At 39.3% G+C, this 27,047-nt stretch overlaps 1 protein-coding gene across 1 annotated transcript in view; it reads right to left on the bottom strand.

The window, feature by feature from the left end:
• Positions 1 to 283: 283 nt before the first annotated feature.
• EEA1 (early endosome antigen 1) overlaps positions 284 to 27,047 on the bottom strand; it is a 65,811-nt gene continuing 39,047 nt past the window's right edge. Inside the window, exons 18-29 of the mRNA XM_032220646.1 lie at positions 19,979 to 20,118; positions 19,117 to 19,447; positions 18,581 to 18,682; positions 17,684 to 17,878; positions 16,851 to 17,033; positions 14,756 to 14,941; positions 11,550 to 11,681; positions 10,369 to 10,554; positions 9,352 to 9,590; positions 7,856 to 7,976; positions 7,454 to 7,552; positions 284 to 1,994 (exon numbers count right to left, since the gene is read on the bottom strand). Of these exons, the coding sequence (XP_032076537.1) occupies positions 1,872 to 1,994; positions 7,454 to 7,552; positions 7,856 to 7,976; positions 9,352 to 9,590; positions 10,369 to 10,554; positions 11,550 to 11,681; positions 14,756 to 14,941; positions 16,851 to 17,033; positions 17,684 to 17,878; positions 18,581 to 18,682; positions 19,117 to 19,447; positions 19,979 to 20,118 (2,037 nt within the window). The 3' untranslated portion in view covers positions 284 to 1,871. The remainder of the gene's footprint in view (positions 1,995 to 7,453; positions 7,553 to 7,855; positions 7,977 to 9,351; positions 9,591 to 10,368; positions 10,555 to 11,549; positions 11,682 to 14,755; positions 14,942 to 16,850; positions 17,034 to 17,683; positions 17,879 to 18,580; positions 18,683 to 19,116; positions 19,448 to 19,978; positions 20,119 to 27,047) is intronic.

Genomic DNA, 27,047 nt, shown 5'->3' with positions numbered 1-27,047 from the left:
GTGGGGATAGATTCCATTTGGATTAAAGGTTCCTCGTGGCGGCACCTCAGCGGCAAAAGGGAAGCATAAAGGAAACTGGGCTGCCTCGTCTCACGCACACATACACCAGATCCACCCGAATCTGTCAGCAAAAGATATGGTAGCTAGGCTCAATAGCAGCAGTAGCAATAAGCACGGCATGACAGATCTGGAGAGATTGGGGTGGGAAGGTGGAGCAAGGGAAGAGAACCAATCTCCTCTGCACGAAGACTTTTCTCAGGATCCTCGATCTCCACTTTCTCTCCGGAAAATTGCTATTTGCATTGTCGGGATTTTGGCTAATGGAAGAAGCATGGGATGAAAAGGGAACGTCGGAATACAGGAGTGCCATATTCCTGGAGCCTGGCAGCTGCCGCATTCCGAAGTTTCCTTTCCATCCCACAATCTCTGACGCCTGGAACCGCAAAGGAGCAGGTAAAGCGGGTGCTGCAGAGATCGCGGTACCAGGTTTTGGGTGGCAACTCAGAGATCTCAGGAACCAAAGTCTTTGAATCAAGGTTGATGGTACCCCATTCCAGGTTTTTAACTTCCAAATCTAGCGTTCTGAGAAATCTAGCATCTCTGAGGCATCTTTTGTTTGCAGGAGAAGGAGGAGGGCGGCTTAAAGCAGCACCTCCTTAAACCAAAGCCTTTGAGTAACTGGGAAAGAAAGGCGTGCTTTTCAGGCAGCAGTTTTCGGCAGGTTCCAAGCTCGGCTTTCTTTTCCAGTTACTCCGCCCTCACCCTCCTCCTCCTGCAAGTGAAAGGTGCCTCAGAGATTCGGCGGGTAGCTCAGGGGAGACAATGGCCACAATGATTTCACTCCCCAGCAATGTGAGGAGCCGCTGCTACCACCACCACCACCTGGGTCCTCCCGGGAGCAGAGCAGAGCGGGAGCCCCAAAAGCAAAATGTCTCTCCTTTCCAACCATCACAATCTCTGCAGCACCCGCTTCACTTGCCCCTTTTTCAGATGACTCAGCCGCTACATTCGGAGTATAAGACACACCCAGATTTTCACCCTCTTTTTTGGAGTAAAAATGTGCGTCTTATACTCCGAAAAATACGGTATGTATTTTTCAGTACCAGAATTTGCTATGCTTGGATCTTCCAGGCAATATTTCTTGTGAATAAGATAGAGAGAACAGTGCAAACATATTTAAATAGTACAAAAAAATGTAAAGGAGCATAGGATTTGCATATCAAAGATGATGTAGCCCAACAGGATGCAGCATATTCTTAGAGAAGAAATATCAGATCTACACTAAAGTATTGGGATTGCTTTTCATTTTCTTTGACATATATTGTACAGTGATACTATAGAAAAACAGCTTGACAATCTTGAGAGTTCAAGGCAACTTCCACTCAACTAGACATAAACATAAAAAGGAACTCACAGTAAAAAATTAAGAAGAATAAAGAGGAAAAAAGAATAGAAATGAAAAGCTGCTTGTTTGAGGCTATTAATACCTTATGCATTTCTAAACAATCATTAAGTTATACTTATGCAGCAATAATTGAAACACAAAATCCCTGCAAAACTGTTTTAAAGGAGTTGTTTCTGAACCAACAAATTAGGATTAAAAATACATTATAATTCCTCTATTTCAATTTTATTTACAAGTCATTGGAGACTTATAAACTTGACACAGAAGCTCTCTGACCAAAACCAAATAAGTCACAGATAATTTCAACTTCACAAGAAGTACAATTGTTTGACTTTAGCAGTTAAACACTATACTATAATTTTGTCAATTGTTACAATCGGTGCCCACCCAAAGTAGTAGTCTGAGTATTATACGAAGTGCATAACAGAAATTTTACTCTAGCATAACATGTAAGAGTTGTGAGTAATTATCCTTGTAGATCATTGAAACAAGTATCACAGACACGAACAGGTTTCTTAGAAGAAGGAGTTAAGGCATTCTTTGTGGAACACTCAGCACAGAAAATATTTCCACACTGTCTGCAATGGTGCTGAAAAACAAAAAAAGAAAAGTTATGAACAAAGGGCATATATAAACTTCATTGCTAAAATAGAAGCCAGTATTATTATTTACTAAATATGTATGTTTGCCAATCTCACTATCAAAGAGCATCTATTCCTAAACTAAGACATGAGCCATGCTTTATTAAGCCTCAATAACTATATTCAAAAAACACATTAAACCAAAATTAGTTAAATCACATTACATTAAGGCTTGAATGCTTGCCTTTCAAATCAGGACTAAACATCAAGCATAAAACCATACAGGGATATTTTTGATGCAACAATTAGCTTTGGTTTAGAATAAATAATAATTAAATATAGTTTGCAAGGAAAGTAAAGGTGAGCATGCAAGTCTAAACTTGCTAACCATGATTTAATATTGTACAACCCGATCTACAATATTTTAAAACACTGAATTACTAGTGGAGCAGATTAAATAACCAAGTATGTATACTATTTTTAGAAGAACATGTCTCCTCATTCAGCAACCTTAGTCCACTCCAATGACTTGGTAATGAAACAAAATGGTTTCTACGGAAATGTGTGAGACAGCAAAAGAGCTGCTATGAAAATCACTGATTGCTGGACTTCCTGGGGGCGTGGCCTGTTGCCGAGGAGGGCTCCACCGAGCTCCTCAGAGATCTGGTCTGTATATCTAAATAAGATCATAGATAGCACCCCTTTTTGGCTAAGAAAGGGGCAGGGAGTAGCTCTGTAGGCTAGGGTCTATTCGTAAGCCACAGCCTTTTTCTTTTTTTGGCTGTGGATAGAGATTAGATCCAGCCGGAGCGGAGCTTTTATCTCCAGCCAGTTCTTCTCAGCTGCCTTTTTTTTTTGGCAGCCCCAGACAGGCTAGCCCCCCCCAGGACAAAACAAAGTTTTTTTCAAGCTAGAATTGATACGGGCGGGTCCCACCCCTGTGAGATTTATGTTTTTATTACTATCTTAAATACCAGCACCATTTGTCTTAGAGACTTCTTTGTCTAAATGGATTTCAAAATGGCGATTTCTCTCCGTGGATGATTGATAGTGGATATACTTAGCCGGTTTTACCTTCCTGCAGACCGCTCCTTAACAAGATAAACTCTTCTTCTTTGGAAACAGAGGGGAGCAAAGCGCTGCTTACTTGTTTATTTATTATGGCACCCAGGTCAAAGAAGCGCCTTGCTACAAATGTGTCTAAAGAATTTAAAGAATTTTTACTGGAACCACAGCCTTTGTCTCCTATGCCTTCTACTGGAGAACTTTTAACACAGGAATATTTCTTTAAAATGTTTAATGATTTTAAACAAGAAATTAAGGAATTTGTATTGGAACTATATGATGATTTAAAGTCTAAAGTTAATCAAATGAAGGCGAATACGTTTGCAGCCGTGTCTGCCCTGTCAGATTATTCTGCTGAAATAGAGAACAAATTGGAAAGTTTGGAGAAGGCTAATTTTAATTTGACTACCAATATTCAAATTTTACAACAAAAAATTAGAGACACTGAACAACAGCTTATGATGATAAATTTTAATAGGAAGGCATTTGCAATAAGAGTCAGAGGATTCCGTGAAAAGGAGCAAGAGAATCTGAAACAGACCTTTGCTGAAGCCTTCAGCCATGCGGTGGGAAGCCCGGGACTTAATTTTGATTGGCAGATTCGGAAAATCTATCGCCAGAACTCATTGATAGCGGAACAGCGACAGCTCCCGAGGGATATAATTATACATTTCTCTACAAAAGAATCTAGAAACGCGATTGTGCAAAAGTTTCATAACAACAGTCTCCGAGTTGATGACCAGGACCTGATTGTCTTCAAAGATATACCTTTCCAGATGTTGAAAGCAAGAAGGGACTACACCTTTTTAACTAAAGAGCTTAGGAGTCAACAGATTCGATACAGATGGGAGGCCCCTGCCGGCATCACGGTTACATTTGAGAATCAAAGATTTCGTCTTAACTCTGTTTCGGAGGCTCAAGATTTCTACTGTAGGACTTTGAAGGCGGGACTTCCTGACTCACTTGGAAGAGAGGAGAGACAAGCGGAAGAAGGCAAGCGGCAGGCCATGTGGCTGCAAGATGGAGGGGGTAGCCTTTCCTCCCTCGGAGAAGCAGAAAAACGGAGATCGAGAATTTAGACATTTCAAAATATTCGCCAAAGTTAAGGACTGAATGGGGGTTTGAGACCTCTCTCCGGTAGAAAAAGCGGACTAATTCTTATCAGAAGGGAAAGCTGGGTGAAACTACTTTGAGCTAGATTTTAAATTAACGTTAGCATAAATTTGATAGTGGTAAACATTAGACAAGCAAGGGATGAGGGTAAAATATATGTGGAATGATTTATGTTGTTTAAAGCTTATTAGAACAGAAAGCCGGTTGGGATTATCTTAAGATAGGTGTAAAAAGAATGCGGAATGATTTATGTTGTTTAAACTTTGTTAGAAGGGACTATTTTAAAACAGAAGGTTAACTGACTCTTGCTGAAAGTATTATTTGAATATGTGGAATGATCCATGCTATTTAATTTTTATTAGAAGGGAAAGTTGGTTGAAATTGCTTTGAGTTAGATTTTAAACAAATGTTAGCATAAACTTGATAGTGGTAAATATCAGACAAGTAAGGGATGAGGGTAAAATGCATGTGGAATGAACTACGTTATTTAAATCCTATTAGAAGAGAAAGTCGGTTGGAATTATCTTAAGATAGAAGTTGATTTCTGTGTAAAGTAATATTTGATCTACGCTGCTTAACTTTACTAAGAAGGGGAAGCTTGGCTAGATTATTTTGAATTACTGTTTGAAAAGGAGGTTAGGAAAGATCATTTACGCTGCTTAAATTTTACTAGAAGGGAATGCTTGATTACTCTTCTGCAAAGTAATTTGAATATGTGGCATGAACCACGTTGTTTAAATTTTATCGGAAGGGATCATAAGGTTTAGGAAGAGGAACGGGAGAGTCTACAGAAGGTTGGGGTAAATAGCAAAGAAGTAAGAGACGAGAATAAAATATAGATAGAATGATTTATACTATTTAAGCATAGATAAAGATGGGGGGCTGAGATCAACACAAAGAGTGGTTTCTTTTTTTTTCTTTTTTTCTTTTCTTTTTTCTTTTCTCTCTTCTTTTTTTCTGTTTTTCTTTCTTTTGACATATTACTTTTATTTTTTAATCCATATGTATACAAGATATTTTAGATAGAAGGTAGTGCCAGGTGTGGGCCCTGGGAAGTCGGGAGGATTAGGGATGGGGATTTGTGGGGGGGGGGTGGGGGGGTGTTAACATAGTCTTAATAAGAACAAGAATGTATTTATATACGGTGGTTCTTTTTTTTTCTTTTATTTTTTTTTCCTTGGTTCATTTTACTTTTATCAGATCAAACAACACTCGAATAAAGGCATACACCAAGGAGGGAGGTAGAGGGAAAGAAGAGGGAGGAGTAAGGAAGGAGTAAGGGGAATGTAAGGAGGGTGTGTGGGGAGTAAGGGGAGAAGGAAGGCTTGAGGGGAAAGGGAAGTAGGAGGGGAGTGTTAGAGGGAGAAAGGAAAGTTGGAGGGGGTAGATGGGGTGTATGGAGGATGGAAGGGTTAGGTGGGGTTGCGAATGATGAGTTGTGTTTCCTTTTTTTGTTCGTTTTATCTCCTTTTTTTCCCCTTTTTTATAGTAAATACCCTGTATATAAGTGATTGCAAATGGAATGTGAAAAATGAATAAAATATATTTTAAAAAAAAAAAGAAAATCACTGATTGCTACTGTGTCATTCAGATTCCTCCTCTGCCTTTTTTTTAACTCCCTTGCAAGGTGAAGAGATTGCTTAAACAAACTTCCTCTTCCTAGCCTGCCTTTTTTCTGCAGTGCAGCAATTCCCTAAAAGTAAGTGCAAGTGATAGTTCTGTAATCTTAATTAGTCTGTTAGAACCTTCCCACCACTACTGCGTGAAACTGATCAGATCTTAAATCAGTTTTATACCAAGAGTTTTGCTATCAAGCATACAAAATTTAATCACAGATGCACACATTGCTCAGAAAATGATTGTTTATTACCATTTATTACAACTGTATTTGAGAATGATCACTAACCTAATTAGTCAGAAAAAGAGAAGTGGCTGTATTGCATGGGATAAATTTAAAACGTTACAGTCAGTATATTCCGGGTTTTCTACTAAAATGTATTTCTTCATTAGGACGACACTGGACTGCATAAGTTACCATATTTTTCAGAGTATTAGATGCTCCGAAGTAGAAGATGCACCTAGCTTTTGGGGAGGAAAACAAGGGACGGAGGGGAAAATCTACCTCTGCCTCCCAGCAATTTGCCTTTTTGCACCAAACAGCAAACAGTACAGAAGATATACACTGCTTATGGTGTTACATTTCAGACTATACTTGTACAGATGCTGTTAAAATTGATGTGGCTTTCTGGAAGTATACATTATTTTCTGCTATTTAAAAGAAGATACAATAGCACTGGGCCGCTTCAGATCAAGCATTTATTTTAAAAAGCTTCTTTGTTAAGTTGCCTAGAATAATAATATAGCAGTCTTTAAAAAATATGTCTAATAATTTGAATATTCAATAGGCATTTATAGTTATTGACTTAAAGTACCTCCTTGCAGCAAACAGCAAACAGCCTATTTCAGTTTAGCCTGATTAGAAGAAGAAAAAAATCTGCCTCTGCCTCCCAGCAATTTGCCTTGTTGTAGCAAACAGCAAGTTTCACTTTCAATTTCAGCACCAGCCTCCATTTTCTGTTTGCTGCAAAGAGGTAAATTGCTGGAAGGCAGAGGCCAAAGGGTGGGGACCGGTGGGTGGTTGGGGTTATATTCAGTGTATAAGACGCACCCAAATTTTCACCCTCTTTTAGGGGGGGAAAGGTGCGTCTTAAACTCCAAAAAATACGGTATCTATATACACATATATTGTTGTATATTTCAGTGAACAGACATAGTTCAAAAACAACCAAGCAACAGTATTTAAAGTTTAACCAGTAATAAGAAATATTTTATCTTTCCTATGTAGCATTGGAAGTAGCAAACATTTCTGAAAAAAATATTATGCTAATTTTGTTAAAATACACATGAAATATATTTAAAATGTTTGTATTTTCATAAAATGTTCCTATTTCTAAGATCACAATCATCCATTTCCAGTTATATTACATGCAGTAATTATTATATTAACAAGAGAGAAATATATTATATTAACAAGAGAGAAATATATTACTATCCAGGCTAAGCAGGTGCTCTCATCAAGTTTAAATGAAAGCAAGTGAAAACTTGGCATTGTTAACAAACCTCTCACATAACTGGGTCCAAAAGAAAATATATACAGTATTTTGAATACATTTTCCCATACTATCAAAGAAATAGGATATATGAGATTATTTCTTAATTTAACTTTATTAACACATATCATTTCACTTTATGAAAATAAGCTTCATGATATATCCCCATACATACATACCCTTCTTATTGTTACAGAAAAACCTTTTCCACAAGCCATGCAATTCTGAACTTCATTGTCTTCAGCCCATTTCCTATTTAATGCTTGCGTATGTTTGATCTATGCAAAAATTTAAGAAATAAATATCATGTAAATATTAAATCAAAACTTCAAATTATATGAAAACTATGTAATCAAAATTCAGACTGTTAAAACTTGAGAATTATTCCCTTTCCCCCTGCCACTCCATATACTCAGATTATTCTACATCCAAGGCCAGTGATTGTTAGACCAGTAGAAGCCAACCCAACCAGATCATCTTATCTTGATCAGGTATGTTGCTTACTTATTTATCTAGGTAATTTGAACAATAATACTAACTTTAAATTACCAATTACTACCTTTCAGCATAAAATGAAATACCTGCAGTGACTGGTTCTCTCTCCCCAGCTCCTGCATGGCTGCAGTTGTATCATCAAGTTTTCTTCGTGCATCCATGACTTTGCTTTGAAGTTTTTCAATTTCTCCTTCGCTTTTAAGGCACCTGTGAAGAGGATAGTACATAAGTGAATAATATTTTAAACACTAAAGGAGGGAAACCATATTCATCAACTGGGTATAATAAGATTATCCTGATAATTATGTCATGAATAAATAAATAGCATTGAGCTGTTATAAGAACACTGTCCCATTTGTTAATTGTAATTATACAAAAATGGTTGACTGCAGCAAAAAATGCAGAAATTTCCACAGAGATGAAATATTTTAACACAGTCTCAGGTATCTATCATCTATTCTCTTTATAATGAAACAAATGCAGAGGTGGAATGCAATAAACCAACAAACCACTCTATATTCTTTCTACCATGTTTCCCCGAAATTACGACATGTCCTGATAATAAGGCCATGCCATATTTTTCCTGAGGGCAAAAATATACGCCCTCCCCCAATAATAAGCTCCCTGGACAACCTCCCCTCCAGCCAGGCAGAGTGCCACTCACCAATCTAGCGATATCACAAAGCCACAAAGCCGCAGGAGCCGGGGGTGAGCAAGGCACTCACAATGCTTGACGCCTTTGGGATACCGCTATGTTGGTCGGTGATGCTGTGCCCAGCTGGAGTGGGAGGCTGCTCTCACGAGCAGCCACCCGGCAACACCTCTTTCCAGCTGGGCAGAGCGCTACTCACCGACACAGTAATATTCTCAAAGGCACTAAGCTGCATGGCACTCTGCCCGGCTGGAAAGAGAGGTGGCACGAGCACTTGTTCTGCCTCCAGCTCGCATGTCTCCCAGCCTCACCATGCCCAGCTCTCCCTGCAGGGCCAGGCCAGGCCGCTGCCGCCACTATGGCCCCACTACCACCACCGCAGCCCTACTGCCACCACCGCCGCCATGCTCCGAGCATAACCGGCTTCCAAACTCCAGAGATCCACTGCCGAATCTTCCGACAGCCGCTGCTCTTGGACTACGCTCTATGGTTGTGGACTGGCTGTTGAAAGAGTCTGGTAGGACAGAGTCTTCCCGCAGCCAGCCCACAACCATTGAACGTAGTCCCAGAGCGGCCGCTGCCAGAAGACTCGGCAGCGGATCTCCAGAGTTTGGAAGCTGGTTATGCTCGGAGCATGGCGGTGGTGGCGGCAGCGGGGCCACAGCAAATATAACTACACCAACAGATAAAAAACATCACGTGCAATATAGAAAGTTTAGAATGTCATGCGATCATCAAGCTGAACCTAAGATTATGAATTTTAGCTGGCATTTAGCTATTACTGTTTTGCTTAGCTTAATAGGAATTAATAGGATTTTTTTTAAGTGGAAAAAATATGATTTAGCACTAAGTTCAACTTATAATAAAGAATGGAAAGAATGTCTTTCCTAATTTAAAATAAACCACTTGAAAACATATTTATCAACTTACCTTTCCAGCAATACTCTTCTCTCATCCTGATTGTTCTGGACAGTAGCTTCGAGAACTGCAATTTCTCCACGCAGATCATCTATTTGTTTTTCTAGTTCACTAGCCCTTCTTTGGCTACTTTGCCACTCTTTCTTCACTGTCCCTAGATTTTCATTCAGTGCTGTGATCTGCATATTTAGCTTACACTCAGCCTCTTCGTGACTTTTACACTGCTCATCTTTTTTCTTGATCAAAGCTTGCTAAAAGAAGAGAAACATTTCAATATAATGCTTCAAACACCTCAAATGACTGCTTGGGTATCATTTTACGAAGAAAGTAACATTTTTGAAGAAAAGCCTAAAAAATGCATGTTCCTTTCTGTGGAGAAAAATGAATTAATAGGGCAAATAACTGGCTTGGAACCTCAGTTGCCAAACAGAAGGGATTTTGTCCAACAAAAATATTAACTAGCTGAAGATTAAAAGTTTGATTTTATTGCTTTTCCTCTAACTCACTAACCCGTAACTAACAGTTCCCACAATGTTTCAGAGAGTTTCCAAACTAGAGAGCAGGGCTTTTTAAAAGCCAGTACACTGTGGAAAGAATAATTAATCAAGGAAATTAAAGGAGAATATTAGTTATTTCTTGGAATTCATTATTGCTTCAATTCATGCACAATTATTCAGTATCACAATGAAATGAACTTTGTAGCAGAAATATTGCTTTAAACCAAGTGCTCCCTAGAAAAGCCTACCAGAATTTATTTTTGAGTCCGTAACATATCAAGGATTCCATATACTTAAATCAAAGTATCTATAAAATAGATAAAGTACTGATTGTACGTCAGTATTTTATCTATTCCATAAGCAATTTTGCCTTTTACTCACGGGCTATAATATAAAAAGTAAGAAGAAAAGGGAATATTGGAATCTCTCCATTTATAATGAAATTATGCATTCTGGCTCTGCAAATCATTCCACAAATCACTTTACTCATTATGGAGATACACCTCTGGATTTGTTCCTAAAACATACTGACCAGTTTTGTTTCAATCTCAGCACATTTCTTCTTCAATTCCCCTTCTTTCTTCTTCCACTGATCTTTCATGACTTCCTGGTTTTTCTTCTCTTGCTCCATAGCTGTACTAAAATTATCAACCTTTTCCTGTAGTTCTAGTTTCTGTTTAATCAACAGCTGTTTGGCATCTTTTTGATTTGATATCTCCTATTAAAACAAAACAAAAATAATTCAATTAAACGAATGTATGAATGAGTTATGTTAATGAACAATACTTGAAAATGTAAGGCCTTTCCCTTTGCAGAATTTCTTCTTTACACTTATTGCAGCTAGATTCCTAGATTGTGAGGCCCTCCTTGAATTTATTCATCTCTCAGTTGGATATTGCAATGCGCTATACTCTATACTGCCTTTGAAGATCAATTAGAAAATCAACTGAAAGCTACCACTTGTGCCAAATGGTCAGCATTAGATTTGAGATACACTGGCTTCTTATAGTTTTTCAAGGGACTGCTTATCACCAAAAAACTCCCTAGATGACACAGGACTGAGTTACTAGCAGAAATGCCTTTTTCAACGGTGGGCATGCCATTGATTTTCTCCCTGAAACAATGTCACCTTTTGAGATCAAGGCAGTGTGCCTTTTCTGTGGTGGTGTCTACCTTCTGAAATGATGTCTTCCCTCTTTCCCATGGCATACAGTTGGCCCAATCTTGCACACCCCTCGAGAGACGGAGTGAAAACCTAAGAAAACGCTTAGGTTTTGTGGTTAATATGATTAGAGCTACAGTTTGGAAGAGTGTAATGAACATCATACCTAATTGCCAATTAATTGTTAATATTTACATAGTTGGTGTAATATTTATTTTAGTTGGTGTTATTTTGTTTTAATTATCTTTTTACTGGTTTATTGTGCTATTCATAGTCAATTAGTTTTGAGTAGGGCAGCCTATAAATGCTTTAAATAAACAAACAAATGAACAACTAGGAAATCTGTAAACTTAGGCAGGAAAGAATTCATCTGAGCTGAAAAAATACTTATCAAAACAGCAGGTTAAAGAAGCTCATTTCAAAGCCAAGTTCACACTTCAGTGCATTTAGGCTGCCTTATAGCACAGTTCTGGAACAATGTTAATGTGCACTTTCCAAAGCCTTATGCAATATAATCCTGATAAACTTGGAATGTTTATGACTTTACATACCTTCTCAAACTCTTGTTTGCCAAGTCTAATTTCATCCTTTAGTTTCACATTTTCTTCTTCCTGCTTGCAATTTATGTCATAGAGCTCTGAGGTTTTCGATTTTTCATTAAACAAATCTTTTTCTTTTAAATCCTTCAGAAAAAGTCAACAAGTATATTTAAAATATTCCTTCCTTAATAAATATGCATATTTATTCAAAAATAAGGTACTACTTTCAATAACAGCATTCAATAAAATCAATGGATAACTGTATTTATATTTTCCACTAATCCCAATGTTATCTCTTAATTTTTTCTTTTAATGGAGACACTATACTTCTTCTTCCAAGAGGTAAATATGATTATTTCGTGGACTAGCTAGCTATTTATGTTGTATAAACCTAGCTATTTATGTTATATAATTTATTGAATTGAATTTCAAAGATATTATGTTACTATTTGCTGCTTTGAGATTAGAAAAATAAATCTCTTGACTCAAAGAAAGACAATTATACAATTGATACAACTGGCGACTGGAGGCTAAAGAAGCACTTGCTGAATTGATGCTAAGTAGTATGGCTGTATTGCTTTTATCCTTCTCGTTTGTTCCATTACTTTCTCTTATTATTATGTTGATATATATTTTATTCATTAAACATGAAACTCAGCCAACTGAACATTCAAAAATGCATTACAAATACCACTACTGGTGCTAATGGTTGATACGGTTTGCTGCCAGCATCCTAGGTATCAACCAAGTACCTTTTGAATTTTGATATTATTATTATTATACAATTGTATCACAGCGGCCAGTTGTTTCACCGGATTTGACATTGGTTACTAGTCGGGCCCCACCCAGGGGCCTAGGAGGTCGTAACGTATTTTCATAATATGCGTGCAGATCCAAGCAGTGTGGCTTTTTGCATTTGACTGATGGTGATTTTGTCAATTTAACTGTTTTAAATGTAATTCCAGTGCTTTTGGAATAGCACCCAGTGTGCCAATTACCACTGGAATTACCACTACTGGTTTGTGCCATAGTCATTGAATTTCGATTTTTAAGTCCTGGTATTTTGCAATTTTTTCATGTTCCTTCTCGGCGACCCTGCTATCACCTGGTATTGCGATGTCTATGATTGTGACCTTATTTTTCTCAACCAGTGTGATGTCTGGTATATTATGCGCCAGTATTTTGTCCGTTTGTATACGGAAATCCTTCAAGATCTTGACCATCTGATTTTCGGTGACTTTTTCAGGCTGATGTTCCCACCAGTTTGTTGCTGTTTTAATATTATAATTTTTGCACAAATTCCAATGGATCATTTGTGCTACTGAATTGTGCCGCAATTTATAATCAGTCTGCACAATTTTTTTACAGCAGCTGAGTATGTGATCAACAATTTCATCAGCTTCTTTGCAAAGTCTGCGTTTGGCATCATCAGAGGATTTTTTGATTTTGGCCTTAATGGCATTTGTGCGGATAGCTTCTTCTTCCGCAGCCAGGATTAGTGACTCTGTTTCTTTCTTTAATGTACCTGCTGTTAACCATAACCAAATTTGTTCACTGTCCACTTTATCTTTTATTTTTTCCAGAAATTGGCCATGCAGTGCTTTGTTCTGCCAACTCTCCATTCTTGATTTTATCACATCTTTTCTGTATTCTTGTTTCATCTGTTGGACCTTCAATAGATTTTTGTTCTTTACTTCGATTAATAGATGTTCTTGACTTTCTTTTAAATAATCAGCCAGTGCATGTTTTTCTTCTTCAACTGTTTGCTTCACTTGTAATAATCCTCTGCCACCTGATTTTCGGGGCAGATATAATCTTTCAGTATCACCACGTGGATGTAAACTGTAGTGCATTGTCATTAGTTTCCTGGTTTTTCGGTCCAAAAGGTCCAAATCAGCTTGTGTCCAGTTAACTATACCAGCTGTGTATCTTATAACTGGTATTGCACAGGTATTTATGGCCTTGATTGTATTTCCACCATTCAATTTAGATTTTAAAATTTTCCTCTGTTGGTGTACTCTCGCCTGACAATAGTTTTTACTTCTCCATGCTTGATGTTATCCAACTGCAGAATGCCTAAGTATTTGTAGGCTTCATTTTCTTTGCATTTAATTAATTGGCCATTATTATTATTATTATTATTATTATTATTATTATTATTTATTAATTATTATTATTCACAGCCTTGGGGGCTGGTTGGTAGCTCAACAGCTCAAGTCCTAACCAAGGACCTAGGAACTGTTAAGGTGACATCGGAGGATATAGGCTGTTCCAAGTAGGGTAGTTTTTTGTAGAATCAGAATGTTCAAGTCTGATAAATTTAAAATTTCCAAATAGCGAGGTAGCGCTTTAGGTATTGCTCCAAGGGCTCCAATTACAATCGGGACAACACACAATTTCTTCTTCCACAGTCGCTCAACTTCAATTTGCAAGTCCCGGTACTTTGTAATTTTTTTCTTGCTGTTTATCTTCAATTTGTGCATCTCCAGGTATTGCAATGTCAATGAACCATACTTTTTTTCATTTCAACTATTGTTATGTCAGGTGTGTTGTGGACCAAGTGCCTGTCAGTCTGAATTCTGAAGTCCCACAAGATCTTGACTTTCTCATTCGCTAAACCCTTCTGAACCTGATGTTCCCAGTGCTTTTTTGCTGTACTCAAATCCAAACTTTTGGCACAATTTCCAGTGAATGATCTTAGCAACGCGGTCATGGCGTTGTAGGTGGTCAGTTTGTGAAATTTTGCTTCACCCACTGATCAAGTGGTCGACTGTCTCATCTTTCTCATTACAGAGGCGACATTTGCTGTTGGTGGTAACATGTTGAATTTTTGCCTTCATTATATTATTATTATTATTATTATTAGTAGTAGTAGTAGTAGTAGTAGTAGTAGTAGTATCATCACCACCACTGTTGTTTTGCATGTACATTGAGAGCTTATGCACCATAGACAAATTCCTTGTGTGTTTAATCACACTTGGCCAATAAAGTATTCTATTCTTAATAGCCAAGAAAATCATCTTTCAAGATACAATTAATAGTTGAGTACTCTATATTACATGAACATAATACAGTTAGTATTGAAACATGACCATTACTTCCAAATTCAACAAAGGAATTCAAATGAAAGATAATTTTTTCGCTTATATTGTAGATATAGATATGTATACTATCCTATTTATTCTATATATTATTCAAAGGATTAAAAAACACACTACCTTATCTTTCTGTATTTCCTGTAACAACTTCTCTTGCTCTTTTAGTTGCTTCTCTTTTTTGGATACATCCTGTTCCAGTGCAGATCTTATTGTCTTAAGTTCTTTGATCAATTGATTTTGATTACTAATTTGATTTCTATTAGAAATCAATTCTTCTTCACCCAAAGTCAGCTTCTCTTCTGTAACCTAAATTGAAAGCAAAGAATCACTAACACTCCAGAGCTACTTCATGAGTTACAACTGACAATGTTCTTTTAGGTGAAAGATGAACAAAACACCTATATGAATTACATTAAAGGTCTGCTAGCAAAGTATCACAAGAATATATCACTTCAGCTGACAAAAATGGTCCGCAAAAATACAACTACCAGCAATGGAAGAAAAAAAATGCTGTACTAATGGTATGTTTTCTTATTCATTCATTTGAGACTTTTGAAAACCCTCCCTGCATTCACAGGTTCCTAGACCATCTGCCATCAGTAAAATACAATTAAACTTTTGAAAATGAGGCCAGTTTGATGTAGTAGTTAAGGTGTTGGCCTAGAAACCAGGAGACTGTTAAGTTCTAGTCCCACCTTAGAAATCAAAAACCTTTGGGTCACTCACTCTTTCTCAGTCCAGGTCTTTATAATTCTGATCAGTGAAATTGGGTTACACAATAAAATATTTATTCTTGTATTAATTCACCATGCACAGCAAACAGCAAGTATACTGTCGCAGCATACTTCTCTCCTACACTAGGCCTTTCCAACTCATGGCTGCATCCAGCCCTGGACAGCTCGTAATGCGGCCTCACAAAGTCATAAACTTTTAAAATTATTGTGTGATTTATATATACATTAACTATGTATTTTATGTGCAGTCTAAGACAATGCCTCTCCATTCCATGAAGCCCAGGTAAGCGAAAATATTAGACACCCATGCCCTAGACAGAAAAAGAGTGATGGGAGAACTGATTCAGGATGAGAGTTTATAACTGAAATAAGAAAAAATATGTCAAGAGATGTGAGGAACAGAAAACTTTATACTCTTTGCCCCAACAATTTAATTCCTACCAGATCCTTATTTTACATAACAAACAATAGTTTAACAAAGGTTTTAAATTACATTTAACTACTAATCGAGACACTTTATACATAAAGAAGCTACAAATGAATGAACCCTATTGCTACTTGCTGGACTTTTTAATTATATCCTGTAATGCTTAAATGTACATTACACTCCAAATTCCAAGCTTTCTTCAACAATCGTCTTAACTATATTACAACTTTACTAGGAAAGTAATGGAAAAGCTTGTATCAAAATTATTATTTTCACCTATCTTCCAGCAGATGGTGCCATTAGCCAATACTGTTAATCCTACTATTCTAAATTTATTATTTTTTACATTACTTCTTCAATTCAATGGGTGCTTCATCACAATATAATCTTGGCTGTGGGTGAGTATACATGTTTGTGTGTTTACCTAAAAAAAAACCTCTTACTATGTCCATGTCAATTAATGCCTCATAAACTATCACTAGCACTTATTTTCACACATAAAAATTAAACACTTCATATAGTCATTCCCATCCTCATTGCATTTAATCTGTTTGTTTTAAAGTTATATTCCCCCATGTGCTGCTTTTTCTAAGTAAGCATGACATTAAGTGGTCATGGCAAGTTGACCATGGTGAGTTGGTCACAGTGATTGGCTGAGACATGTTGTCCAAAGCTAAAATATTTTAACAAGGCCTGAACATTTTTTTACAGAAAAAAAATTAGAAAACTTGGGACAAGGAAAAATAAAATAGAATACATGGAGAATACATAAAATAAAATACATAGAGAGTAGAGCAGAGCAGAACAGAACAGAACAGAATACATAACATAGATACATAAAATAGAATACATAAAATAAAATACATGGAGCAATAGTTACAACTGAATAGAAAAAAATGAAACACAGGGATTTGGGGCAAGTACAAGGATTCTTCTTTGAAATATGTTGTTAGCTTCAACTTTTCACTTAAGTCCTAACCAAAAGAATCTTTTAACTTACACAATGCATACATACTGAGAGAAACATGTACAGTCTCAAAACATAGTCATATACCTTAAGGTCTTGCCGGATAGCCAAGATTTCAGATTCTTTACCATAAATATCTAGTTGAAGTTTTTCCACATTTTCTTGAGCTTTTTTATGGCATTTCTGCAATTCTGTTATTTTTTCCTTCTGCCCAGCAAGGACTTGTTCTGATAATGTTATTTGTTGTTGCAATTTATTTTCCAGTTCTGCCTAATACATACATTCATAAGATATATTTCTCTTATACACAGGAAGATAATTGAGAAAACAGATAATAAGGTCATATATAAATGCTATTGCATTCAAACATTTGGGAAGCCCTGACTAATTGTATCATCTAATGAATCTATGGGTGAACAAAAGCAGACAGAAACTTTACATGCTAGAATGCTAAACATGTATTTTGTCTAATTTGTCTGCAAATTAGAATGAACACTTACTATTTATATTCAATTACTAAAGAGGAAAGTCAAAATCTATTTTTTATCATTCCAGTGTGAGATAGTAATAAAAGATTGGCTTAAAGAATCCTTAGTTTCCATAATTTATTAGTATTTCATTTAAATTCACATTTGCCACTGAGCAGCAAATTATTTTCCAAGTATAACAACGCACTAAACATGTTAACAGATCTTCCTTAGGATATCTTGCTCTGAAGAATTATTCCACATGCCTATAAATTATATATGCAGGGAAAAACGCCTCCACAGATTATGCTTTTGATATGATGCCACAGCCAAAAATTATTATGAAACATAAGTTATTATTATTATATACATAAAATTATTATGAAGCAACAAAATATCTTGCATCAGACATAATATGGCATATAATGTTACTGAGAGATTATATGAATTTACCTTTTCTAATAGGGCTGTCTTTAATTCAGCTTGTTGTATCTCATTTTGTTTTTTCTTCTGGTCGAAAGATTCCTTCAATTCTTTTACCTTCAATTGAAGCTGTTGTTCATTTTTATCTTTGTCTTTAAGAATACCCTGAAGCTGCAGAATTTGCACACGTGCCGAATCAAGCTCTGTTGCTAGCTGTTTGGAAATCTAAATATTGAAATGTGGTATTACTTCAACACCATTCTATTATGGCAATTATTATTCTTTGATAGAAAATCTCATTTTTTTTCTCATGTTACTACTTCATTTTTCATAATAATTACATATTTTTCAAAAATCCAATTATAATGAAACTCCACATATTTCATATACCCTTAGCAAATAATTGAATCCCACAGCAATAATTCATAATTCATTTGAGGAAAAAACTGTACATAGAATTAAGAGAAAATTAATTCTTCCTTTCCACAGAGTTATTAATACAACAATGCTACAGGTAGTTCTTTTAATGACCATTTGAAGTGATTCATGAAAAAATATTTAAACCATTTTTCACACTTAAAACCACTGCAGCATCCCTATGGTCACGTGATCAAAATTCAGATGCATGGCAACTGGCTCAAACTTAGGTTGGTACAGTGTCCTGAGATCTTGTGATCACCTTTTGCGACCTTCTGACAAACAGTCAATGAGAAAGTCAGATTCACTTAATAAAAGTGTTACTAATTTAACAACTACAATGATTTACTTAACAACTGTGCTACAAAGGTTGTAAAATGAGGCAAAACTCATTTAACAAATGCCTTACTTAGCAACAGAAATTTTGGGCTCAATTGTGGCCATTGTGTCAAGGACTACCTGTATCTGAATGCCATAGGAGTCATGCTTATAGTCAATAATTAACATTACCCCATCTTGTTTCTCCAGTAAGTTTTTCAGTTCATTCTGTTCTTTAGCTATAGATTCTGACTGTAACTGAAGTTGATGCTTAGCTTCTTGACAAGATTTTTCCTGTATAAAAATCAATATTTAATAAGAATTGTTTGTTAAATTACTAAAACACATTACAAATATTACTAATGAACTCTAATATCCTTTCAAATTAGTTTCAAGAACTCACACCACTGTTGAAACAACCTAGATCTAAATACAAATTGTAAACACTATGAATTTAAAAGGAAAATATATGAGCGAATGGAGCAAAAGTTGTTATGTAAAGGACATGATGTTTTGCCAAGCAATAATATTTTCTTTTCAAAATAGGCTATGAATTTAGGCACCAAGATTTGCATATAATAAGTAAAATGGTCAATTAAATATTTGTTCACTACTTTCCATAGTCAGTGCCATCACCACTAAGATATTGCTTTGAATTTTCACATGTAGACTGTAAACTGTGAAATTGGTTACATAGAAAATACTTTTATTTAAAATTCAGCACTCACAATTTCTGCTACAGCTGTCTTTCCTCTCTGTTTCTCTTTCTCCAATGCATCCCTTGCTTCTTCCAAAGATTCGTTGCTATTTGACAATTTACCTTTGAGGATTTCAAGTTCTTTTAATAGAGTATCTTTTTCCAGCTTCATTTTCTTCAAATCATCTGTTAATATTTGCAGCTTTTCTTCTAATTCCCTGTGATACTTCAATATTTCATGATTTAATTTCTCAATTTCTAACTTCAGTTTTTCATTTTCTTCTTCCTGCTTTAATTTTTGTTGGCTTACTTCTTCTAATGTATCATTTTTTTTCTGTAAGTCTAATTGGGCTCTAGATAGCCTATATAAATACAATGTATAAAAATGAAATTATTTCAAGTTCAAAATTACATAATTGACCATTGACTTTTATATAAATTTTCAAATATTCAACAAACTTCCTATACTTTGCTTGGTAAAATTAATGCCACTGTTTCAGTAATATTACCGAATACTGAATTTTATCACTGGAGCTGCCCAGAGTCACCCTGTAGGGGAGAGGAGTGGCCTAAAAATGTAGTAAAATAAAAATAATAAATTATTATATACTAATAAAACAAAAACATTTAGATAGATAGATAGATAGATAGATAGATAGATAGATAGATAGATAGATAGATAGATAGATAGATAGATAGATGTAGATATATCTAAACATGTATAATTCCACGCAGATTTAAGCAAAATGTATAATTCAAAATAAAAGTTATTAGTTTTAACTCCAACAAGGCAACAGAGTACAAAAAAAAAAGATGCTAGAAAATTAGAAACTCTGACAAGTTTTAAAATGTGGCTACAACTAAAAGTGGCACATTCAAATAATTTAACATACATTTCTCTCTCTTCCTCTAGTTGTTTGCTCAGTTCTGTAGCTTTGAGGTTCAACTCTGTGTACTGTTTTCTTTGCTGCTCTAGTTCTTGAACAGCCTTTTCTTTTTGCCCCAAAACTTCATAAAGATCAGTTTCAAGTTTCTGTAATGATAATTTTTAGAAAGCAAATAATCACAACAAAATGTTAATTATATAATGATAACGGAAACCTTAACCCTCTTTGGCTTTACTTATCTTCTCTCAACAAATATGAATATGGACTGTCAAAACATTTCGTTCTGCATGGGTCAAACTGGCCTCAGTAAAGTCTAAAGCAATAAGAATTCTTATCCTATCCTCCTCCAAATTTTCAGAGTGCTATCCTTATATCTAGTCATCTCTTCTGGGTAAACATTTAATTATAGACATGTCAAAAGCAACACCTGTTGACAATGACTACAAAATATGACCAAACGCTCAAATTGCACAGTATTAAAATAAAACATTTTGCATAAAATTATTAAGTTAAAAAAAGTCATTTCACCAATCAGTCCTTTAGTTCATGAAGAAAACTACAACAGGTTCACTGAAACTAATTTCTGCAGTTAACTGTAATTATAGAAACACAGCTTTGACTGCTAATACTGCCTACTTATTTATTAATATGCTACAACATATTGGCAAGTTTGATCTTTGAATTTGAAACAAAATCCAAATGAAGAATGTACTTAATGGACAGGATCAAGGCTGACCACAATTGTTATATGCTTATCTCCTGTAAACTTTTGAAGAACCTCAAAACTGAATGTGCTAGCAGCAATCATTTTCCTTTCTTCTGAGACTGATTTCATTTGCAGTGGATAATTCTGAAGACTAATTTTTTTAGCCCCAAATCTAATCTTTACATTTTTTTTATTTTAATTATTGTAGATTACTAATATCCTTTAACATTTTATTTATTTCATTTCTAATCTAATTTTATAACTTAGCTCTATTATTAGTTTCATTTATTTATTGTTATTCTCTATTTTGCAGAGCTGTACTTGCATTCATTGCTTTTTTATTGTTTTTGTCATTACTGGATTGTGCATGCATGCATGCTTGTTTGCATCACAGAAATATCATTTAAATGTACAAATTTCAAACAAAGCAATCTTTGCTTTCTTGCACTTCAATTTTTTTGTCCAAGTAGTTGCTGATACTTTTTTGCAATTTCAAATCTCATAATTTAATTGTTTTTCCAATGTTTTAACTTCAATGTCTGTAAAAACTTTTTTCCTGATTGTAAAGTTTCTCTATAAAGTTGATCAATGTATGATTATGTATATAAATCTGTTTTCTAGTTTTCCTCACCCACTAACAGTTACAATAGTAATAGTAGTATCAATTATTACTATGCTTACAAACTGTCAGTTGGTCTTACCTGAACTGCATGTCTCAAAGGATGGTGTGGGAGCAGTCACAGCTGGGTACTGTCACGGCCCATCTGCCCAGAGACTGAGGTAAATCTTGACGCCATACCTCTACCCCTCCTCTGACTCTCCAGATTAACCGATGATCCAGTCAAGGCATCTCTAGAAGGAAGGGGACAGGGTAATCCCCCCCCTCCCCTCCTGGTCCCTGACTGATCGGTAGCTCTCTCTCAGGCTCACCCTGCGCAAGGCGCACTACGGGTGGAAAGTGACTGCTCCCATGCCATCCTTCGAGACATGCAGTTCAGGTAAGACCAACTGACAGTCTCCGAAGTGGGGCGTGGGAGGAGTCACATCTGGCACCTACCAAAGCTAGGGGTCCCTGGGAGGGTCCATGGGGCCTGAGTCCCCCCAAGTATCCAGCACTCTCTGGAGGACTCTCCTCCCAAAGGACGCGTCCACGGAGGCAAAGGCATCCAGTCTATAGTGTCTGATGAACGACGAGGGCGAAGCCCACACTGCCGCCCTGCAAATGTCTTCAATGGGGGCCTGAGTGGCCCAGGCCGCCGAAATAGCTGCAGTCCTGCTGGAGTGTGCGGTGATGCCCTCAGGCACCTGCAATCCCCGTGCCTCGTAGGCCTTGGAGATGGCTAGCCTGATCCATCTACTGATGGTGGCTTGGGAGACTTTAGCTCCCCTGGTTCCCAGGTGGTAAGAGACGAAAAGGGCCCTCTGACCGCCTGATGGGCGATATGCGCTTCAGGTAGATACGCAGTGCCCTCCGGACATCCAGGTGATGCCAGGACCTCTCCCTTCCGCTGGCGGGAACTGGACAAAAATTCGGGAGAATAATCTCCTGAGCCCTATGAAAGGGAGAATTAATTTTTGGCATGAAAGCTGGGTCAAGTCTCAGGACCACCCTGTTACTGTGGAATATGCAGAAATCCGCCCTGCGTTAATCTCTGACACCCTCCTGGCTGAGGTAATAGCCACAAGGAACACCACCTTGAGCGTGAGCAGTGAAGATTCACCTCCCTTAGAGACTCGAAGTGTGCTTTCAGGAGAGCCTGGAGCACTGTAGGCAGGTCCCACGAGGGGAAACGGTGAATCACCAGGGGTCTGAGGTTGGTTGCACCCCTGAAGAACCGTTTGATGATGGAAAGTTGGGACAATGACTGTGTGCCCACTCCCCCTAGGATGGTGGCCAGGGCTGAGACCTGCCTTCTGAGGGTGCTAGGGGCCAGGCCCTTCTCCAGGCCATCCTGGAGGAAGTCCAGGACCTGCGGAACCGTGGCCGCTGTCAGATCTATCTGAGCCGAGCGGCACCAGGCCGCAAAGGAGACCCAGATCACATCATAGATGCGAGTGGTGGATCTCCTTCTGGCCACCTCTATGGTTCCTATGACCTTGGTGGAAATCTGGGTCTCTCTTAACTGTGTCCGCTCAATCTCCAGACAGTCAATTGGAGCCAGTCTGGGTCTGGGTGAAGCAGACTCCCCTGGGTAAGGGCTACCTCCCCCTGAGGGATCCTTCAATGGGGGACAATAGACAGCTCTATCAGATCTGTGAACCAGGGGCGTCGGGGCCAGTATGAAGCCACCAGAATCACCTCTGCCCTCTCTAATACCAGCTTCCTGAGCACCCTGGGTAGGAGAGGGAGGGGGGAAAGGCTATAGTGTCTTTACAGAAGACCTGACGGCCACGGGCATTGCAGGGAGTCGTTGTCCATCGTGTCTGGAACTGCGCTATGAACCTTGGGAGTTGGCCATTCGTCGGGGAGGTGAAGAGATCCACCGATGGTCTTCCGAACCTCTGGCAGATTTGGCTGAAGATGCTGGGATGAAGTTGCCACTCTCTGTGGTCACCAGGCGGACTGGCTCAGCAGGGAGACGGTAGACCACAGAGAGCTCTGGAAGAACCAGTCCAGAGAGCTCTGGACCGCATCCAGTGTGGCGTCCGCTGAGAACTGGGTGGCCGCCATCACCTTTGTGATGTCCCGCAAGAGTCTGACATCCAAAGCCAGGCTTCTGTCACGGAGCTGTTCCAGCCACATTAAGGTAGACCTATTAAAAAAAGGAGGCTGCTGTGGCAGCCCTGATTGCCCACGATACCACCTGGAACGTCCTGTGCATGATTATTTCCGCCTTCCTGTCCTCTGGTTTCAGGCAGTTGGAAATGTCTCCTGTCACTACCAGTGAGGAGGATGCCAGGCTTACCACTGGAGTGTCTACTGGTGGAACCTGCAAGGCTTGATCAAAGTTCGCGTTAATGTTATAAAACCTGAGATCATTGCTCCCAGGTGTTGAAAAGGTTTCTGGTTGGGCCCATTGTGATTTGAGCACCTCTAGAAACAGGTCTGGGTAGGGATTTCCTCCTTCTCCACCTGGTGTCTGTGGAAAGGACCATTCTTGGCTCCCCCACTCTTTCCAGCCTTGGCAGTGTCCTGATTGGTTACTGGGACATCCAGGTCTGCTGTGGCCTTAGCTTTACGCTTTATGGTGGGAATAGGCCCAAGATAGATGGGGCCTCTAGGTCTTGGGCCTCCTCTTCATTAGAGAAACCCACCTCCTTAATCTCCCCCTCTTCTGACTCCGACTCCTCACTAGGCATGGAGGGGGATTCCTCTCTAAGGTCTCTGGAGGTGGAAGGACTGGGTTAGTCTAGATGACCTCGAGGTGTCCTATGGACTGCCTTGTTCCTAGGCCCTTGAAACTGGTGTTGCATGCCCGAGGAGATGCCCTGGGCAATGGCTCTAGCTAAGATCTCCTGGAAGCCCTGAGACAGCTCTGGGTAGGCTGGAGATAGCTTTGGAGGCTCTGGATCCATGCTGTGATCAGAGCTTTGCGGAGCCAAGCGCTGTCTCAGCAAGCTGCTATGACGGTGGCCGAAGGGGTCTCCTCGTGCTCTGGAGGGATGAGCTGGAGATAGAGGGGGAATAGGGAGCTACCCCCTCTTTGGGAACCATGTGGCGAGGTCATTAGACCGGGAGGATCCCTTGGGAAGGAGGCCCTGACTGGGGATCGGGATCTGGCCAAGGAAGGACTGATCGTGTCCCTATTTCTCCTGCCTGCCGCTCTGGTTACCCTTATTTCCTTCTTCGAGTGCTTTCTCCTCGATTTGGAGGTGCACTTTCCTGCCGCAGCTCTGCCCCTCTCCGCAGAGTAGGACCCTCTGGAGTCCCTTCCTCTGAGTCTGTACCCCTTGGGGAAGCTCTGCCCAGCCCTGCGCTTCTCAAGTTGTCCACCATCGCGTTTACTCACTGTTAGACGATCCCCCCCCCCCTCTCGTTCTCCAAAGAAGCCGGTCCGCAGGCTTTCCGAAGGCTCTCTTCCCTCTCGCTCTGCTCTCCGATGCCGCCGATCCGCAGCTCGAGTCAGGACCGGCCCACCACCAGATGCTGGGGCCCTCCCCAATTGCTGAAGAAGCTCAGGCCCAATTCCCTCTTGGACTGGCGATGTTCACGGGCACTTGCGATCTCTGTGACCAGAGACCAGAACTACACTCTGCGCATGCACTCTCTCGCTTCAAGATGGCGACCATCGACCACGCAGTCCGATCACATGCTCCACTCTCTTCCTGCTTGCTTGTAGATCCTCTGGAGCAGCCTGTGCTCAAGCCGTGCTGTGTGCGCCGGGCCTGGGATCCCCAGCTTCTTCGCCGGGCCACTGCTTGGGCCTTTCAGAAGTGCTACCGCTCCTGTGCCAGGCCTCACGGAGCGCACAAGAGGAGGATCGTCCGAAGCCAAAAAAAGAAAACTTCTTCAGGTAAAAACTCCAAAGGAAAATGCCAAAATGGAAAGAACAAGGGAAAAAGGGGAAAATATTTTGCGCCAAGGAGAGCCAGGTATTTAGCTCCTTCTGGACCGAAGACTGAGGTTAATCTGGAGAGTCAGTGGAGGGATAGAGGTGTGGCCTCAAGATTTACCTCAGTCTCCAGGCAGATGGGCCATGACAATACCCAGCTGTGACTCCACCCACACTTCACTTCGGAGACTACACATATTTTCCCTATCATTAGCACCAGAAAATTTTAAAACTTAAAACTAATAAAGAACAATTTAAACTGCTTTGGTAAAGGGATTAGAAGCAAATATTCTCCCTTGTGGTTTGTTTTGAGTTGGATTATCCAGGCAGACAAAAATAAATATAGTCTTTTGTTGATCAGTGGACTGTTAGAAATATAACCTCCACCAATTCTGTTGACAGAGTCTGCCTGATGAGTCACCCTCAGTGTGGAAGGAAGCAAAGAAAATATGGTTGCCAATATTCATTGTTGAATTAACTTTCCTTTGTTTGTTTTAGTACATGTATCTTTATTTCTCAATGCCTAAAATACATTATTATCCTTTTTTCTTGTCTTTATTTTAACAATACTTCTCATCTTTCTTCTCCTATACCAGTGATGGCGAACCTATGGCACGCATGTTACAGGTGGCACGCGGAACCATTTGTCAGGGCACGTGAGGCATTGGCCTGTCAGCGTGCATGCGCCCACTGGCCAGCTGAGTTCACCCTTTTTTAAAGCCATTTTTGGCCCTCCCCAGGCTCCAGAGGCTTTATAGGAGCCTGGGGAGAGCGAAAAGAGCCTCCCCCCCCCCCCGGAGGCCCTCTGGAGGCTTCATGAGCTCCCTGCAGCCTCCGGAACGCAAAAAAACCCATCCCTACGGGCAAACCAGAAGTTCGGGAATGTTTGCTCAGAGGGTCGTTTTGACTGCTCCGGAGGCTTCAGGGAAGCCTCCTGAAGGTCCCTGAAGCCTTCGGAGCGCTTAAAACGACCCTCCGAGCAAACTGGAAGTGACTTCCGGTTTGCTCGGAGGGTCGTTTTCACAGCTTTGGAGGTTTCAGGGAAACCTCCTGAAGGTCCCTGAAGTCTCTGGAGAGCTTCCTGGGGGGCAGGGGAGGCTGTTTTTGCCCTCCCCAGGCTCCTATAAAGCCTCTGGAGCCTGGGGAGGGTGAAAAAAGCATGCACAAATGGGGGGGTCACACCTGTAGCGCGCGCCTGCACACTGGGGGGGGCACGCATTGCATTATGGGTGCAGCACACCTGCACACGACCCCACTGCTCTCCCCTCACTTATGGCTTGCGAGCCAAAAAAGGATCGCCATTGCTGTCCTATACATTCTCAGGTTTGCCATTTCATCCTATTTCTTCTATTTCTCAAGACATTCTTGCCATTCTGTTGTTTCTACAGTGCAGTTGAAAGTGAGGTAAAAATCTCACATTGCTCTAAGGTTCATATTGGTAAGGATTTAGATTAGTGATGGCAAACCTTTTAGGCATCAATTGCCCAAACTGTGCATGTGCACATGCTCAAACTGAAAGGTCCGTGCGAGTGCAAACACGGACATGCGCACCAGGGGTGGGTTCCGGCGGCTGCTGCCGTGAATTGATGTGCACTACACAGCCATGCACAGTTCTGAAAAAATGCTTCTGCGCATGTGCAAAAGCAAAAAAACCACCTCTGATGCACATGCACACGAACCCAGACATGTACACAGGCGTAGCCGGCGGGAGGCGGGGCATCCCAACACTGGCATCACGGCAAGAGGTAAGATCTTTTTCTTTCATGAATTTTTGTTTCATTGTTTGCAGGGAAACAGAAGCTTATGAAAGAAACGCTGAGGAGATCTGACCTGGGGCGACGGTGAGATTGCAAGTAGAGAGGGCTATGTGTGACAC

This window comes from Thamnophis elegans, chromosome 7 (assembly GCF_009769535.1).
Source record: "Thamnophis elegans isolate rThaEle1 chromosome 7, rThaEle1.pri, whole genome shotgun sequence".
NCBI classification, from domain to species: Eukaryota; Metazoa; Chordata; class Lepidosauria; order Squamata; family Colubridae; genus Thamnophis; species Thamnophis elegans.
Note: the sequence above shows the minus strand (reverse complement) of the source record. Positions and strands in the feature narration are given on the sequence as shown.